The sequence below is a fragment of the Centruroides vittatus genome, unplaced genomic scaffold (assembly GCF_030686945.1).
Source record: "Centruroides vittatus isolate TY-2023 unplaced genomic scaffold, ASM3068694v2 contig_453, whole genome shotgun sequence".
In the NCBI taxonomy this organism is placed as follows: domain Eukaryota; kingdom Metazoa; phylum Arthropoda; class Arachnida; order Scorpiones; family Buthidae; genus Centruroides; species Centruroides vittatus.
The window spans coordinates 752,373-772,759 of record NW_027122249.1 but is presented as its reverse complement, the minus strand read 5'-3'; the positions used below and the strand labels follow the sequence as shown (position 1 = coordinate 772,759).

At 31.4% G+C, this 20,387-nt stretch overlaps 2 protein-coding genes across 2 annotated transcripts in view; both read left to right on the top strand.

Moving 5' to 3' along the window:
- Positions 1 to 3,669, top strand: part of LOC136977279 (ATP-binding cassette sub-family C member 4-like) — a 62,732-nt gene extending 59,063 nt beyond the window's left edge. The window contains exons 25-26 of the mRNA XM_067272742.1: positions 3,279 to 3,384; positions 3,452 to 3,669. Coding sequence (XP_067128843.1) covers positions 3,279 to 3,384; positions 3,452 to 3,628 — 283 coding nt within the window. The 3' untranslated portion in view covers positions 3,629 to 3,669. The remainder of the gene's footprint in view (positions 1 to 3,278; positions 3,385 to 3,451) is intronic.
- Positions 3,670 to 9,819: 6,150 nt separating this feature from the next.
- The window catches only part of LOC136977324 (ATP-binding cassette sub-family C member 4-like), a 78,368-nt gene continuing 67,800 nt past the window's right edge, over positions 9,820 to 20,387 (top strand). Inside the window, exon 1 of the mRNA XM_067272792.1 lies at positions 9,820 to 9,933. Coding sequence (XP_067128893.1) covers positions 9,869 to 9,933 — 65 coding nt within the window. The 5' untranslated portion in view covers positions 9,820 to 9,868. The remainder of the gene's footprint in view (positions 9,934 to 20,387) is intronic.

Below are 20,387 nucleotides of genomic sequence, written 5' to 3'. Positions count from 1 at the left end.
TTTCTAAGAAGAAAAGAAAAATGAGCACCAACCAAAGATGAAAAGTCGACATTAGTACTCAGGGACACGGAGTAGATTACGGCGGGCTTTGTTGCCGCCGTGGTTACGACAGGTTGAGTTGTCACGGGCCTATTCTCTGCTACGGTGACCGGGAAGATATTTGTACTCTAATTGCATGTTGCTCGCGTCACTTTCCATCCTGCGAAACGACGAGAGCAAGAGAATACACACGTAATGTGTGCAACACGTTTGTGAAAATTCGATTTCGCAACGTTCGCATTTCGAAATTTCCAACGAGAAACGCATTCGCAAATCTCGCACTAGCGCCTGTTTGTAAAACGAGTATCGCCATGTATTTTATTTTGACTTGGTTCTCGGTCCTATATCTACCTACAAGTGTGGTATATTTTATGTGCACATGACTTGGGCACCAAATACTCTGTGCCAAACTGCAACTCCTGACATGTACTCCTTTATATTTCTAAGTTGTGCAGCCGTTCACAGCAACGCGATTTTATAGACAAGATATGTTCTTGTCAACATAGCACAATACAAACTGAGGGAAATTTTACCACACGCATTTGTAGTTGTTTAGTAATATGCCAGAAATGCTAATAACGGCGTGTCAGCAGAATAGACGATTTATTTTGTGGACGTACATAAAACTATGATATCTGGTAAATTTATTATCTCATTTACAGAAAAAATAGGTAAAATTATCTGAGGTTTTCACTGTTTTATTTAACTAAAGCATTGGTCTTTTAAAACCACAAATAAATAGTGAAATGTAATGATAAATTTGTGTGCTTTAATAAGATTAAATGATTAAATAATATGAAAGTTATGTAATCGCCAATTTTAATAAACAATTCGTTAATTACAGGAAATTAGTACGTTTTTTATATTAGCTGTATAATCTACTAAATTAGCTATAGCATATACTTGTATGTATGTATGTGTTGTATATCAATAAGAATATAGCTCATTGAAACATTATATTGCTACTTGAAATGAAACTGAGTTTCCAACATTTGTATATTAAAAATACAGCATTGAATTTTAAACAATGTCATATTTAATTAATAGTGAACTTAGAAAACACTGTACGAATCATAAAAAACTTTTTACAGGGTAATTAAATGTTCGATTATAAATTAATTTAAAAATTTTTATTAAAAATATGTGTTTATATCGAATGAAAATATATATGTTTTTCAATAGTCTACAGCAAAACGATTTATTCTTTCATAGACATGGGATGATTTCAAAAGTGGAGGTATCAAAATTCAAATTTATAAACGATTTAATTTGTGATATAAAACATATATGGAAATAAGTAATCTGTTTAAATTACATCAGTGTTCTGCTGTGTGAAGATAAATTGTGAAATGCATGTATTTAGTTTCAAGTTTCTTGTTGTCTCTGCTTGGTGTATACAGGGTGTTTTTTTTTTTTTTTATCTTGAGACAATGAAATAACTTAATTGGATCAAAATTAAACACAAAATTTACATGTTTCTATGTATACATTTTTGAGGGTTACGTTATTACTACTCAAACTGCAGACAATATCCGATCATACAATTGCAAGTTTCCAATTAATCCGCTTTCATGATATTTACCTTCCTCGTTATGAATTAATTTATTTCCGTAATCTGGAAAATATTTTATTGAAATACAATTTGCAGTTTATCACATAAATCAACGTATTGAAAAAATGTTATGTTTTTCTTATCAACCTCATAACACTTAGAATGGCTTTCTAATTGCAACCATTGAACATTTGTCCAGACATAAATATGAAATAGCTAGATGGTGAGGAACGTAGCTTGACATATATGAGAGATTATACTATAAAGTTTCTGGAGTAACTTTTGTCTTGATTGAATATTAATATTTCAGCAGTAGATAATGCCTCAACCAATCATTTTTGTTTTTGTGAATAATGCTCTTATTAGCAGAAAGACGACGACAATAGTTTTACGAAATCAGTACAGTGAGAATTTCTTTTTGCTCTGGCTATATGGTGCGCCAATTTGATGAGTGTTCTAAACATTGAGACATTCCCCTAATGGGATCTTGAATAAGTGATTCAGTTCGTTCTGCATCAACGTATGTTGTAATATTTTTTTAAGAGGATACTAATTAATATCCGACTGCACAATACAATTTATTTACCTATTTCAGTTCTAGATTATTCTGCATTCTAAAATGACTTTGCTCACATTTTAAAATCTTTTCTCAGCATTGTCAGTTTGCTATTGCAAATTATTCTTTACATATACTATGTACAAATCTCTTATGTAGAATGGAACATGTACCATTTCTTGTAAGTGTGATTTACTCGTGTGAATTTATATTTTTTCAAAGACACGTCGTTTATCTCTATATGGAAATTTTATGTATTATTGTTGGCTGATTAAATGAAAGATAAACCCTATAGGTATAAGTATGTAAGATACTTTCTGTTGTAGTTTAAATAGTTGTTTCTTTCAAGCAGGATCGGATTTACATAAGGGCATTTGGGGCTGGCACCAGGGCCCCCACAGAATAGAGGCCCTCACAAAACTATGTTTAAACATAATTTTTCTTTTTATTACCGCGACAGCCTAGTGTGACCTAATCATGAGAGCCACAGGCGGATAAAACCAAACCCGGAAAAAAACCGATGAAAGAAATCGGAAAATTTCGGGAAAAAATATTACATAGGTATTTTTCAATTAAATTAAAATAATTAGTTTTAAACAATAAAATATATGTACGTTTACAATAACCTTATTTTTAAATGAAATTTACTACTTCCTAGTTGAAATCTAGTTGAAAGTACAGTATTTTGTATAAATTTTCTAAATCATCAAATTTGCCTACTCTTAAAGGGGGCCCCACCTAATTTGTGCCCACGGGCCTCTGATTGTTAAATGCGGCCCTGCTTTCAAGAAAAAGTCAATTTCATTTTATCTTTTAGTCTGGAAATCTGTCCTGTGAATGGGTTTATCACATTTGCAAAAGAAAATCATTAAAACCTATGACTCAAATTCAGATTCAGGTTCTACTCTGTTAAGAAAATTTTTCTATATTTTGCGTATTGTTCTATGTAAACTTCGTGACCTCTATGTAAAACTGTGTGTCTTCCATGTCTTGTATGAAATCAAATATACATTATGGATTTCATATATTTTGCATTTTTTCTCAAGTTCTACTTTGTTATTTTCAAGTAACTCTTTTCTATTCTATTCTTTATATACTGATATCAATATATTTTATATGTTTTATATGAAGAACTGATTCCTGCATACAAAAAATAATTCGAGAAAAATTCAAATCTTGTACAGTGTTGACAATAGCCCACAGATTAAATACAATTATTGATTCGGATAGAGTCATGGTAAGTTTCTTCTGCTAATAATGTAAAACATAAATATATATCTTAATTACACGTTTTTATCTTTTAGGTTCTAGATAATGGAAAAGTACAAGAATTTGACACGCCGTATGCATTACTGAAAGATGTGAATGGTAGTTTTTATAATTTGGTAAAGAACACAGGAGTGACTTCAATGAATGAGTTATACAAAATTGCCAAAGAAAAATATTATGTTCAACAAGGTATGGAAAGAACAAAACTATAAAACAGTAAATCGTCCTTGATACATATCAACCTAGTATTTGTAATTTCTACTATTAAATTTGTATTGTTAAAGATTAATGAAATATAATCAGAAGTGTTTTCAGACAACTTTGTTAGCAATTAGAAATGGTTTATTCCCGAAAAGAAAAACTAAACCTAAAAGAATTTAACAATACGAAATGAGGTTAATGGAATATTTTAAATAATTTTACTCATAAATTTAATTAGATAAATTATAATCGAGTATTTTTATTCTCATAAATAAAGGAGTAAATATGGATTCTTAAAAAAATTTACTTTCTGGATATATACAGAAGTAAAATAAAATGTTTTTGAATATTTTTCTATTCGATTATCTTTATTTTTGTGACTAAAATTTAATTGTTCTTAAAAATCTAAAACAGGTAATAAATAGATATTTATGCATACTTTCTGCGTGATGAAGCATAAACTTTTCCTGTTTGAAATTAAGAAGAAAGTTGTGTATGTTAAATACCCCCAAAAATAATTAATATTTGGTGAAGTACGCGATTTATATAATAATACAGCGTTCTCCATGTAAATGCAATTTGTTGAATTAATGTAACTGTTTTATTAAAAAAAAATTTTACGTGACATAACAAAAATAAATCAAAAAAATTTTTTGAAAACTTAGTGATAATCTTAGAACATTATGAAAACTCGTAGGATATTTAACACGGCACGATTGTAATGGATCTATAGACTTTGCCGGTTTTACATATGATATTTTTTACTTTAAAATAGGTTATATATCCAACATTCAGATTTCACAAACAATGTGATTATTTAAATAAATCAATAAGTTTTTTGAATTATATTAATACCACGCTAGATTCTTTTTGACTACCACGACAACACCTTCTCTCACAGAGAATTGTTTATTAACTTTAACAAATGTTTCCTACCTGTTCTACATGCCATCTTTAGGTCTTTAAAACAATATAACATTGATAACTGTTCTTTTTTTGGTATAGAACACATTTAACATAAAAATTCTTAGGAATGTTGAGCATTTTTAACTCGAAGTATAAATTACAGTAATATATACATACAATTTAACATAACAAAAAGTAAAATAGTATAAAGAAGAAATAAAGGAAAAATTACATATATTTTAGAAAAATCACAAATTATTTATATTATTAGTTATTATAAAATAGCAAAATAAACTTTGAGGGTAGAGATAAATTATATTAAAAAGCGTTAAAATTTCATCTTATAATATAATCGAGATGGATTGATAATAATAATATCCATTCCAAAAACTCACAATGTAGAAAACACATGCACTGAAAAAATTAGCAAGTACACAGAACTCGCCAGGAAATAAGGCATTTGTGGAGGATAGATAAAGTGAAATCTCTTCTTTAAACTTCGCAGTTTCTACTATATAAATATTTATATACGATCTTAGAAAATAATAGATAACTAATAAAGTTGAATTCTTAATTATATTTTATGTAAAATATTCGAATAAGATATAAACTAACCCTATATGGAATAGAACAACATATAATGCGTTTGACACACAAAATATTTTAAAAAATTACATCTTTCCGTTTTCTCTCAAGTAGGCCTACACATAAATCCCTTATCAATATATAAGTTTCTAAATACCGTATACCGTGCACACAGCAGGTTTTGCTGTTCATTGTCCCGTTCTGTAACATTAAAAAATTAAATACAAATATAATAGAAAATTCATGCTTATACCTAAATATCTATTGATATTATAAAAACGTCCAGTAGCTTAACTTTCGCGACATTTGGCGGCGCCATCTGTTATCTATTAAAAAATAAGTTTTTATATTTTTAAATTATTATAAAATGACAAATAAACTTAATTTTCAGCGTAGGGTTAGAGATTATAAAAAAAATTGTAAAGGCTAATAACGAGTATATCGTTATTGATTCTGAACAAACTCGACACATGACCTCATTCATTCTTTCACCTGTCGACACTCGATCTTCAATCACAAACATTTAATAGCATTAATCTGTCTAATAACCAAATCTTGAGAAATTTCAGAAATGTTTGACAAAAAGCGGAAGAGTTAATATGCTTCTGATTGGGTGAACAAACTCGTGCCACACACAAACACCCACATACTCTAACATCCATACATACAGAAAAAATCTTCGAAGTTTTTTGCGATTCTTCACATTTCAAGGTGTCCTGAGTCCAAAAATGCAAAAAAATATTGATGAGTGATCATTTTAAAGTGATCATACATTCGTTTTGTAATAAATAACAGAGCTGAGGTGAGTAAAAATAAGTTTTTTTTTTTTTTTCTAAATTCTACCTTCAGCTCAGAACTAGTTACATTACTACAGAGTGTATTAAACAATTATAAAAGAGTTTAAATAATATTACTTACCAGAAGAACGCACGAGAGAAAACACCAGCTAATTCGAATTGGTTACAAATTTGCTTCATCTCCATTTTATATTAATATCTCGCATCTGAAATGACCTACAAACTGTGTCTACAGTTTATAGCTCATCTCAGATGCGCGATAAACACTATAAGTTCTTAGCATGTTAAAGTGTAAAGGTATATTGTTATTTATATTCACAAAATCTTGTAATTTCAATACGCTATAGAAAGGATCATGATCATGATATTATGAAATCATGATATTAATCTTGATATTAAGAAAAAGATTCGTTTCTGATATATTGGAACTAACTTTATATTTTTAGTATTCATAAAATATTAAACTACATTTAAAGCAATGAATTGTATGACAATTGATAAATATATTACAATTAATTATTTCATTTATTAAAAGAAACTAGCGACTAATTAATCTAATTCGATATTATATTTTTATAGAAATAATTAAAATTAATCAAACAATGCAGCAAATAAATTATTATTTATATTATTTCTAGTGAATTCAGTAAATGTGAGTGATATTAAGTATATTGGGTACAGTTATTCTTAATGCATAATTTTAAAAACGATATTATCATTATGTGAATATAATATATATATATATATATTAAAAATTACATTCTTTTTGATAAATGTATATAATTTTATTTTATTTTCTAAATATTATTTAAAAATTATATCCTTTGATTATATTTCTTTTGAAATTTTTTCTGTTTTCATAAACCATATAATTTTAATATATACATGTATTAATAAAGTAAGTAATAAACTTCAAAATTGTCGGAATTCCATCCTGGTCTTCTTAACTTTCTGCTGATGTGCAAAGATCGACAAATAGCCATTGCTGGGTTGTTACTAGTGATGTAACGAATAGTATATTCGGCTTAGGCCGAATACCGAATATTCGGCCAAACTATTCGGCTTGATTAACGCACATACGAAAATTGGCGCGCAAACCATATTATGGCAAGGGTCGCGCATCCTCCTCTCTACTGGCCCGCTGTCACTACGATTTTTTCTTCCAGTAGGTCTAAATTATTTAAATTAATTAAATTATAATTATTAAAGTTAATATGAGATGGAGTCTAACGTCTACCTCTAGTGCCAAATTCGTTTATAATTTATGTAATAGCCGTAAATAGCCCAATATGATTCGGCAGTTGTTGGTATTTAGATGTAAGTTATAACTTGTAAGATATTTTATTTACAATCGATCTTTTTAACTCTTTAATTAATCACTAAAATTTTGTTTTTACTGCGTATTTGTAGACTGAATAGTACCCTAAGGATATACTTTAGTAGGGACGTATGGTCTAGTTTCTCCCCAGTTGTGGAACAGTTCAAATATATTATTAGGGGTTTCTATTTGTGAAGTTTTGTGATATTTTGTTGCTATTGTTTTTGTCAATATTTTTAAAATTAGCATGATTTCAAATGTTATCTTTTGTATATAATGAGAAATGCTCATTCTTTGCTTTATTTATAAAATAAATTATATATTAGTTACTCATCTTCTAGAAATAGATAAATAATTCTTTCATTAAATACGATAAGTTTTATTGAAACTTATCGTAAATCATTTTAAAATATCGAAAAAAATATTAAAATATACGAGAATACGAATATAACATAGTTAACTAAAGAATAACATTAATGCCCGATACATTCTAACCTACACGCCATCAATGCCATAAGATATCGGGCTAGATATAGGCTATATTATTAAATTAATTACGAAATAATTTAATACTAGAGTTAGATGCTATTTCTTACTAATCTTAATAATGATAATTTAATGTTCAGCATTAATAAAAGTTACCAAAATGATTAATTTTTAATGATTATTTACTGTATAAAAACAGTTTTGTTATTTCTTACTCCTGTTTTTAGGTATTCGGTATTCGGCCGAATAGTGATTCAAATATTCTGTATTCGGCCGAATAGTAAATAATAGGCCGAATAGGCCGAATACCGGTAGTAACCGAATATTCGTTACATCACTAGTTCTTACATCTTATGACAGTTTATTACATATTTGTAAACATTATATTATTTTTTCGTATTTCAAGAAGTAAAGTGTTTGGAAATGATGACGTAAAGCATTTTAATTTTTTACATTAAAAAAGTTATGAAATTAACTCCTGTCAACCTTTTATCGCAGTTAGTAAGCCTCTCACTAACCTATTTATTGCTTGAATCATATTAATCAATCTTCTATCAGGAATTATATCATCTTACTAACTGAAGCACAGAAACAATATTCTATTACATCTTAGGAAATTATAAAAAAGATACAACTTCCTCTTCACTCGATTCGCCTCTTTAGTCAGACACCCACGACAGTAAGTATAAGTTTCAAAAAGGAATAATCAGTTACTTATTGTGATATCGTCACAATGCCGGGCTGTAATTTTTAACCATATTTTTAATTTAAAATATATGTTCTCCACCTGAAAAATAGAACTGGCTCATTCCTGTACATCATTTTTTTCCCTTTAGCAATGGAGTCGTGCCTGTGCTCTAACACCTTTCAGAGAAAAATATTTGAATTGATATAACGTGACTTCCTGTCAGCATAGTTCTAATCGAAAGTTCTAATATAGTTAAACGGAGTGTCCTGCCCAAGTTTTATCTATTTATTACTACTCTCAAGATTAAGAAAACACAGAGAAACAGACAAACAGGCAAATAACAGTTAAAATCTACAAGTTATTCATGTTGCAGCTTAATCACTGATCTTAAGCAGGGAATTGCTATAAATTTTTATAGTAAAATTATATATATTATAGCGTTTATTTGGCAAGAAAACAGATCTTCTTTGATAAAGAAAACTCTGTATTATTTTTTATATGGAAAACACTTTTACAATTACACATTGACGTATTTAAGAAACTCCGATACTATCAATTAATTTATCATATCTGATTCTTCTTATCACTTAAATAAACTTCACAAATAATCCAGATAATTTTCATAGTTGAATGTAGTTAATAATGCTTATATCGTTTCAAAAAATTATGTGTTGACAATAACCGATTCATTTATTCACGCATTTACTGATTTACCTAGAAATAATGTAAATAATAATCTATTTGCAGTACAGTTTGAGAAAATGTTGATTATCTGTATAAAAATATAATATTGAATTGAAGTAATTGGTCGCTAGCATTTTTTAATATACAGGGTGGGCCAACGAAAACGAAACGGCAGAGTGTTCGTGTTCGTCCAAGCAAATCGCTCGGACAGGTCAATTTTATTCTCGAGGGGACATCTTTTGCAATAAAGTTTTTGCGATTCTGAATACAACAGACAACAAAAAATTTTAAAAACTCATCTATTTTGTATTAACTAAACAAACATTTATTTCGAAAAAAAATGTTTGTTTAATTAATATTCAGAATTGGAAAAACTTTATTGCATAAGATGTCCCCTCGAGAATAAAATCGACTTGTCCGAGCGATTTGCTTGGCCGAACACGAACACTACCGTTTCGTTGGTCCACCCTGTATAAAATAACTAATTGTAATATATTTACTAATTTTCACACAATTCATCGCTTTAAATGTAGTGTAATATTTTAAGTATATTAAAAATATAAAATGTTTTTATTATATCAGTAACGAATCTTTTTTTTAATATCATGATTAAACTGTTTTTTATAGCTAATCGAAAGTTCAAAGTTTTATAAAAACAATTAGCGAAATAAACCTTTACACTTTGACATGCTATTTAAATTATATAATATGATATAGATATAGATTTCATGAGTAACACTGTATAAGCAGTTTATAGCTCATCTCATATGCGAGATATTAATACAGAATGGAGAAAAAACAGAAAAGTCACCCTTTCGATTCAGCTAGTGTTTTCTCTCGTGCGTTTTTCTGGTATGTAATATTATTTAAATTTTTTAATGTTTAGTTCTGAGCTAAACGTGCATTTTTTTCAAAAAATACTTACTATTACTTTCCCCAGCTTTGTTTTTTCTAATGTAAGGAAAGTGCAGCGATCAGTCAAAAATGATCTCTTTCAATATATTTACATTTTTGGACTGAAGAAACTTGAACATCGAGAAATGCAAAAAAACTTGGAGTATTTTTTTGTATGCATGAATGTTAGTATGTATGTGCGTGGCACCATTTTGTTCACCCTGTTTGAAGCTTATTAACAGCTGTGCCTTTTGTCGAAAATTTCTTAGATTTCTCAAGGAGATTTGGTTATTAGGGAAATTGATGCTATTAAATTTTGGTGATTAGAAGTCGAGGGGCTGGTGACATAATAGGGGGTTTGTCATATTTCGAGTAAAGTCGAAATTAATTTTTTTAGTCTTTAACTCTACTGTAGAAACGAATTGTTTTGTTATATTACAATAACTAAAAATAAAAAATACAGTATAGCATCGATTATCCGACTCAATTAGGGACTGGGGTTGGTCGGATAAAACATTTACCGACATGAAAAAACATGAAAAAACATTTAACCGAAAAGTATGAAAAATACATTATTAGTATAGTATATTAGTATATCCCATGTAATTAGTATATCGCTATTAACCTACTTCGCGTTGAATTTTCATCGATGTTAAGCCTAACAAAAGTTTTTTTTTTAAATAATAATCGTCGCTATTGTATCGTTAAAAATTATTTCTTTATTTTGCACAAAATAAATACAGTACTGTACTGTTTATTGAAAAATACGGTATAAAACAAAAAAATATATTCGGGTTACATATTTTACATGAAGTAGGCTTATACATTAGAAAAAAAAGTCCAAAATTTTCTTTTGCTTCATAGCTGACCCTCGTTCTTTTGCCGCTAAATCTCGCACAGGTTTTAAAAACAGCAATTGGATACCGTCGTTAAATAAAATTAAGCCTCGTTTAATTAAATACTGGCCTCCCTTTCATGGTCGAACCAATGTTGCCAGCTAAAACACGTATAAATGTAACAAAAATAATATTAAAGTAGCCAAGACTTAGCCAAATATTGTAGCGTCACATCACTAGCAGATATTTGATCTTGCCGACTAGAACGCGGTCGGATAATCGATGCTCTACTGTAGTTATATTTTTAATACAATGTCATAACAGATGGTGCCATCAAATGTTGCTGGGGAAGTTAATAAGTAGAAAGCTTTCATACGAGATCATAAATTATTTTTAAGTATGTTACTCTATTATTACAGAACTGGGAAAAATGCACAACTCTAGCAACTAAACACGCATACAAGTTGATAACACTAGTCAGCTGCAATTAAACCAGAAGTATTTTCGCGCCAACTAAAACCGAATATGCGCAAAGGCGACTTCTGTCAATACAATATCTATCTATATGCGAGTCCGGGCTTCACGAAAAATTAGTCAAAAAATTTTTCGAAAGAGAAAAATGAGAAAAGACGATTAAAACTTTTTCCACGGACTTGTTTTCTTGTTTGAGGTGACACATCGAATGTGTCATACGAAACAGACTATTGAAATTGAAAAATTGGACTGTTGTGTAATAATTTTTAGTGAAGTCATGGGAAAAACTCATGACAGACCCCGAATACAAAAAGGAGGTAGTTCGCTTTTAAGTGGTGTTCGCGCCCGATCCTGTTTCGGATACTGCTGAAGCCGTCACCGATCCTCTGCCCTCTCCAGACGGAAAAAGATTTCCATTCTTTCGATTCGTCGAAACACCTTCCGATGACCTGGCGGACAATTGCTACGCCGATTCTGCGATTCCCCAAGAAACCAACTTCTACTAAGATATTTACCAACGCGCGATCGATTGTGAACTCACTCTTGATTAGGGACTATAATTGATATCTAAAATTAGCACCTTGCTAAGTGACTTCACTATGTACCAAATTGTAAATAGTAGAGAGGTTGGGACCGACGTTTTCAGCCCAAAACGTGAACGTTGGACGTCGAGCGCCGCAATCTGGCAATTCTAGAAGGTTCATAATGGCGTTCGTTAATCTAGCATGGCGAGTAAAAGTTCGGCCTAAACATCTTCATTTTTTTGTGTTTGCGGCTAACATTTTGACGCATTTTTTTTAATATTGATTATTTAATCATTTATGAATAATATTGTAAAGAAATAAATGTTTAAATCCAGAAATTATTTAATTATTCAATTTTTTTGCAAGTAATATGAAGTGCCTATAGAATTTACATATATTTCTGTTCATAATAGCTTACCATAATTCTGCAGGAGTAAGTTTGTACTTTCACAGCATTTTCTACCATCAACAGTGTAATACGTTTGTAAATTTTCTAAAAATAATTTTCTGAGCTGTTTTCGGATTTACATAAGCCACTACTTCCCTTCCTCAACAAAAGTATCAGGTAGTCCTATCGTCCTATCTTACGGTAGGAGACACGACGCTAATTAAATATAATTATTTAGTGTTATTAATTAATTAATTATTTATTTATTTATTTTTATTTTCAAAAAGATACTGTAGCCAGGAAGGCCTTTTACAAGCATGTTAAAACAACACCAACAATTAAAACAAAAAGAGTTAGTTAAAACAATAAACAGGACGTGAGCTGAAAAGAAAAAGAGAATATTTACATTTTCGTTCAAATCCATTTAGATAAACTGATAACAATAATCACTGTAACTTAAAGGTTTTTCCTTTTTTTACAATGTTTTTGAAGATTTCGTAACTTGATATGTTTCGTAAATTATTAAACAGACCATTCCAATAGGAAATTATTTGGAAGATCAGTGCAGATTTCCCCACCTCTAGTTTAACGATTGGAAGATTATAACCATAGATCTTGCGAGTATCTCGTGTTGATTTTCGACATTCACCTATGCTATTTCCGAGAAAACTGTTTTCCTTGTTGCCTTTTATATATTTATAACTCTCCAACAGAACTTGTTTCATGTAAATTTCACTTATCAATATTGTCGGTACGGTAAAATTCAGACACTGATTGCATAAAATTTGGGTTATGAATTGAACGCATGTAGCGATTTTGTGCCATCTGAAGTTTATTGACGGCGTATAACGTTGCGGTTCCCCAGACTACAGTATAATACCATATCTTATTTTGGATTCTATACATATATGGTACAACCATTTCAAATGTAGTGTACTGAAAAAGGTTTGAATTTTCTTGTTTATCCTAGTATACTTTGTCAATGATAGAGCAACATCATCTATTTGTCTGTTCCAGCGCAGATTATCATCAAAAGTTATGCCTAAAAACTTAATCACGTTTACTTTTTCTATGTTCTTATCAGTTATTTCGATTGTTAGGTGATCTAAATTGACTTTTTTGTTTCTATTGGCAAAACAACGAAATTGTTTTGTTTTATTAATTACCAACCTGTTATTTTCCATATAACTGTTTAATGTTTTTAAAATGTTGTTTAAATTCGTTTGGAGAGTTGTAACATTTGTATGAGAATAAGTTATTACTATATCATCAGCATACATAAGTATATTATCTTTTGATATATTATTGAACACATCATTGATGTATACATTGAAAAGCAGAGGGCCTAGAATTAAACCTTGAGGAATACCTTTGTTTGGCTTAAAAAAACTAGAAATAGTCTGCCCAATTTTGACGTAGTAAGTTCTGTTTGACAAATATGACTTTAACCAACTTAAAGGAGTTCCTGGAAAATGGTAATTTTCCAGAATTTTTCTGGAAAATTACCATTTTCGAAAGTTTTATCAGATGCGATAATGGTTGAGCTAGGATATCAAATATATATTTTAAAATTTCGATATTTAATAAACTAATGTCTGAAGAACTGTTTTTCAAGCCCATTATAGTATTCTGGACTTCTGAGGCAGTTTTGTTTTCCAAAAAGAAAGTATTAGATATACTGGCATTTGTTATGTGTTGTTTTGAGTTAACACTGCCGCAAACATCTGGTGGAAAACCATTCATGGATCTGTAGTGCTCGGAAAAGATGTTATTAAATGTGTACTCATCATTAATCATTTTCCCCTTATAATTCAATTGATCTATTTTAACCTTGTTCTTTGTCTTGGTTACCTCAAAGGGTAACATTTTAATAGTTTTCCAGAAACTAGAAGGGAAATTAACATTAGAAAACAGAAAACTGTAGTAATTTTTCTCTTCATTCCGAATATTTTTCCTAATTTGTTTGTTATTTATATCCTCTTAGTACTTGTTTCGTTCTTCAAGAGTCATCTAGTTTTTGTCCTTAACTATCTTAAATAAAGTTTTCTTCCGTTTAATTAATGTCAGCGTGTGATCAGATATAAAGTTCTTTAGGAATGCTTTCCTGCTAATCCTAATTTTTTTTCTTTTTTGTTTTTTGGTTTTACGTATTACTTGTTTGGAAGATATTTATCAATAAAAACGAGTAAAATAGTATATAAATAGTCAGCTAATTGGTCAGTTGTCAAACTTTGAGTATAAAAATAATTCCAGGAGAAACATGACGACAGACCCTTTCGTAAACGGTAAATAGAGTTACTGATTTTTCGGTAGATTGCTTTACTCTTTTTTTCCATATCAAGGTCTTTCTCGGGAGTAAAGACGATGATAGGCAGGTGGTCAGAAATCAAATTTTGATGTATTAAAAATTCACACGCACTATCGTTTGTTAGAACAAAGTTTATCAAGGAGTGAGTATTTTTTCCGTATCTAGTAGATTGATTCAAATCAGCCAGAATTGTTAAATTTTCTGCAAAGCAAAGGTTTGCCAATTCGGTGGGGTCTGAAGAGTTGTTTTTACGTAAATCGATATTGAAATCCCCGATTATTTGTAATTTAAATTTTCCGTATTTAGTTGCTTTATAAGATAATATATCATTTATAACATCAAGGAAAATTCCATAGTTTGTAGATGGGGAACGCTAGATTATCATCATCAGCTTACCAACGACTATCGTAACTACATCTGTATAGTTCCTTATGAAAGTTAAATCTGATACAACTTTATAATTTTTATCATTATGTATATATATTACTCTGCCTCCATGTTGATTAGGTTTTCTTTCTATTTTTTCCTGTCGGTAATATTTTATATTTGTTGGAGGATTTTCGTCATTCCTCCAAGTCTCGCAAAAAGTACATCAAAATTACAATCATATTCCTCCGTTGTTTTAAGTATTTCTAAATATTTGTTATTCAAACCTCTTACATTACAAAACACGAATGTACCGTTTCTAGAGAAATCATCTATCTTTGTATGTATTAATAATTCAGTCATTCCGAAAAATTTCTTAAAACTTTCCAATGTAAGTATCCGATTTGTAGGGGAAGAAGTATCCTTTTTTAACTACGCGTTTCCATTATTTGTCCATGTATATATTTTTCTTGTTTTTTCAGCATTCTGGTTTTATAGAAGTGATTTCTATAATATGGAGTAAGATGTTCATTTATATATATTTTATATTCCTCATTTATAATGTGACATGCATTTGTAGTTATTGTTAACTACTTCTTTTTAATATTATTCATGATTTTTTGTTTTACAACTGAACTAGCACATTTTATTATAATTGGTTGTGATCTAGTATTAAATGCTTTTCTTTCATTGTTGCTGGGTATGACTATAAGCATTAAGTGAAGCTGAATGATTAAAACTATCATCAACAAACGAAAATATTTTATTTGCTATTTCTATTAAATTCTCATTCTGAAGTGTAGGCACGCCAACAATTTTCAATCTTGAATGGCTTAAAGTCTGTTCCAGCATAAAATATTGTTCTTTTAAAGATTTTAGTTCTGCCTTCGTATGTTTATTCTCTTCCTTTAATTCTGAAATTATTTCAGCTGCAGCTACGTAATTTTTCTCTAAAACATTGATAAAATGGAAGAGAGAATTAAACTTACTTATTAAAAATTCTATCGACTTTTGAATTTCTATATTCGTTTCTTTTATGTTACCCAACTCCTAGTGTATCAGTTTCATTTCATGTAAAATCATTTCAAACTTTTGGTATCTGTACATATGGGTGACGTTGGAGTGAAAGTTACATTATAATAAGAATATGAATAGAACACCAGTTAATCATGTGAAGTCATAATAATTTGCTCACATTCACCCAATTCTCTGTCGTCTTCTAATTCCTGTGTCCAATTTGCATTATTCTTGATAGTTTTCATGAATTTACAGTCTTCGCATTTCCAAGCTTTTTGTAGGACTTACTGAACTTATAAAAGTTAGCTGCCTGGATTCCAAAACAACAGAAATGAGCAAATTTAGAACAATTAGAACAAATTAACCAAGCCACTTTCCGAAACTTTGTGCTTGCAAAAAGAACAATCACTCAAACGACGATTTGCCATTGCTCCGCGCCATCTGGCTGCCATTACACATCCTATAGATACTTTAAAATAGTTTAATTTGTTTATTTACCTTCGCTAGAAACATTCGTCATTTGTTAAACGTGTTCGGTCGTTTTTCAATAATATCCCATGAGTCAGTACTCGACGTGAACGTGAACATATGGCACAACGTGCTTTTCTTGGAGTTCATAAGTCAAACGTTTACTTCTGCTTACCGTACAAGTGTAACGTTTAAACTTCGGCCGCAACCTCTCTACTATCGATAAATAAACGGATATTGCTAATTGTTAAATTCGTAGTTGTGTCTCCATCACGAATCCGAGCGCCTACAAACGCGACCGATCGCGTGCAAAAATTAAATTAGCGGCCATCAAGGTTTCTGTGTCTCTTCTTAAAAACACAGTGGTGTCAGTCCTGAAAAACTAATCATCGCAAACTCGGTGTCAACCCTTCGGTTCCGTGGTGCCGAAGCATGGGGGCGCGCTCCGGCATTGTCGTATATACAGGTATACTTTTAGTTACGTCGTTTCGAGTTACGTCGTTCTCGATTATACGTCGTTTGTCAAAAAAGTATATGGAAAAATAAAAATCAAGTTCAAGTCATTTTATTCGACTTACATATGTCCGCCATAAATATTGAAGTCGTAATATCACTAGAAAAGCGTTAAAAGCACATAAAATCATATTAAAATATGTACATCTACAGTAAATGTTAATATAATCATAAATCCTGGAGAAACATGAAAACATCTGTGTTGTCATATTTAGCGGTCTTTAAGTGCTCATTTTGGCTTTTACTACCGTAGTTTCGACTTACGTCGCCTCTCCTGGAACCAATTACTAACGTAAGGCGAGGTATACCTGTATATACTTTTTTGTTGCTATTGATCAATCCTTGATCCTGGCTTTTTCTCCATCACGAAAAAAAGAAAAACATAGCACCACAAGAATTGTTGAATTATCAGGAAAATATTTTACAACTCAGCAGGAATTAAATGATGAGAAAAAGGGCCGTGAGAAGTTTTGGAAAGAGGGGATAGAGTGAGCAAAATAATTGCGTATAAGAGAGTCGGTACGGGCATCCAGTGAGAGAGTGAAAAATGAATGAAGCGAATTGGTAGCAAGACAAATGAAGGTGGTCCGAAGGATATTGGCACTTCGCATAGGTTCAATAGTCACAAACGTTATGATATGAAATATCTAGAGTAGAAACGAGGGGGATACTATAGATTACCACCTATGGAATTTCGGGTCTGAGTATATATCTGAACTCAGGAGACAGACGAGTTCAACGATACCCTACTTTTGGACCAGAGAGGAAAAATAATAAAGTTATCATACTTTTTTTCCAGCGATCGCGCGATGATAGGGAGTCGCGTCACTCTCACCGCTAAGTCGGCCTCGCTATCGCGATCGGGAGTCGCGTCGCTTGCCGTTAAAATTGCCTTTAGAAGACGTTTCCCCCCTTTTTTTACTTTGTTCAAGAACTACCGTGAATTAATAACTAGTGACGTTTAGCACATGGCGGCTCCCCTCCGGGAAGTCAGTCGGGAGCACGAACAGTGGGAACGGCCGCCATAAGTAACATTAACCGAAATGGCGATCGCGCGATGATCGGAAGTCGCGTCGCTCTCTCCGCTCTCGTATCGCGTGTTTAACCCTGTTGGAGATGACCGTAGTCCGACGTCATGGTTTGCAGACTTTACCGCAAAATGGCAGTACTAGCAACTATGGTGCCATCTGCATGAGAGCATTAAAAAAGTATGGTAACTTTTTATTTTTCGTCTCCGGTCCAAAAATAGGGTACCGTTGAACTCGTCTCGGTCCCCTGAGTTCAAATACATATTCAAAGTCCTGAAATTCCATAGGTGGTAATCTATAGTACACCCGAAACGAGTGTAGGCAGACTGTGCCCAAGAAAGGTGATCGCATAATTAAAAATTTGAAATGTCTTTTTTTGGGGGGACTTAAAAAAAATATTTACGATTATTTGAAAGTTAAGATTTTTTCACGTTTCATGCCTTCAGGTGATACGCAGAAACATTCTCGACATCATCCTAACTACTTCCAACGATTTTTCTATTGAGTGGATGAGAGGACGCCGTGGTACTTAAGGGAACGAAAGAGCTGATCATCTGGCGTTGGCAGATACCGACTTTCGTGACACCTTACCAGGGTATTGTGTTCTTCCAACCTTGAAAATTAAAACTCTACAACTACCTTTTGTTAGAGGAACTTATCAACTGGTGACTTTGAACGGACTAGCAACCAGTAACTAACTTTACATGAACCAATGTGGTGATACACGCATGTTCATTGTCTTTTATCTTCTGACCTGTTCATATGCGACGTTTCAACTTTTGAATTTGGTCTTTATGTTGGTCATGGCACGATAAGATCATGATCCCAATTTTATAATGTGTTTTATTTGCTCTGCAAAACGTGGAATTAGATTTGACTTGTAAACTAGTTATTCGGATTCGATTAGTAAAGTACTATTGCAAGACGATTGCTAACTTACCGACCGTCGACCCAACGGGTACTTTACACGGGTTCGCGAAAAAAAAAAAAAAGTTATGCCAGGCCTGGACTTTTGCAGGCTCCGGAAATTATAACTATAAATTAGTCAACCAATACTAAAGACGAAATCAAGTTTTAATATGAACTAATAAGACTATACAAATTAGTATATTCCAAAACAATTTATTTTATAAAAGACACTTATTTCGAACCGACAAACAAAAAAACTTATCAATTACTACTTATAACTAGTCCCCTGAGACATCCGACAAAATTCAATTTAAGATTATGTACAATTCAAACTTAGAATCTATGACTATTCGTCACCTCAAACTACAAGAATCTTCTATCCAATTCCTCTCTGTCGAAAAACTTTCTTATCCTTTTCTTTCAATCTGGAAATCCCCTACTCGAACCTCGCTTTCAACTGCCTACGAAGCTTACCTCGCTCTCTTGTCGGAACTTGCTTGTTTTATAGTCGTGAGGTGACGTTACAATCGTTCTGAAACCACCCTCTCATTTACATACTTAGATGCTAACAATGGTTTACATTTTTACCTGGTCAGCGTATTTCGACAATCGACTAACGACTCTTACATTACTTTCACTTAATTACTTTTTACAGAATTGAGATGTCTATTTTTAAGTCTTTCCTGATTCTAAGTGTGTGTGTGTGTGTGGGGACTCCCCCTTTACTCAAGTCGGAACGTCCGTATGAACTTCCGAGTAAGGTCGCCCAATGGCGCGTTGGTTTTTTTTTTTCTTTTTCCTATGGCGCTTCGTCGGTTCGGTGAGTTGGTTCTTTAAATCTTTTTGTTTGTTCCAGAGGGTGAGTGGGGAACTTTAGCCCTTACTAAACATAAGCCCCAAAATAAAAATATACATAACGAAAACAAAAAAATAGAAAATAAAAATACAGCTCGGACTCAGTTCCTTACAGACTGTAACTATCTTAATGTCAAAATCTTACTATTTATAAGCCAAAAGGCAACATTGTGCTTTACCTTATCTTTCATTACTGTCTGTGTCAAATAAAGTTTATCTATATGAGTGTTACCATGATTGTTTCTTTGGTACTAACGTAACCTCGATTTTATGTTTGTGTTTATGCTGGTTTTTGATAAGCTCTTGAATAAGTAAACCCCATTTTCCAATGATTTCTCACTGTTCTCTCACAAATATTAACACCTGCTTTTTAACTTTCTATCTACTTCTTTTATATACATTTCAAACTTTAAAATTATTCCTTTTAGTTTCCGGTTCTAATACTTTGCTATTATTTATAGATATCCAGTGTGTTTCACTATTATAATGCTGTTGGTTTGAATATATTTAAACCGAATTTTAGATATAGCTGGCAGCCGACATCTCTTGCAATACTCCATGTTGAAATGCTTTCCATGAAGTAATGCAAAACTTCTTAACCCTCGGAAGCCACTGTTGACGTCTGAGATATGGAGACCATTGTAAATTTCAATTTGAATTCGTCGTGGTTTCTACATTACTAGAAAGATAACGCATCGTTAAACTTGCATATATTTATTGTAAATT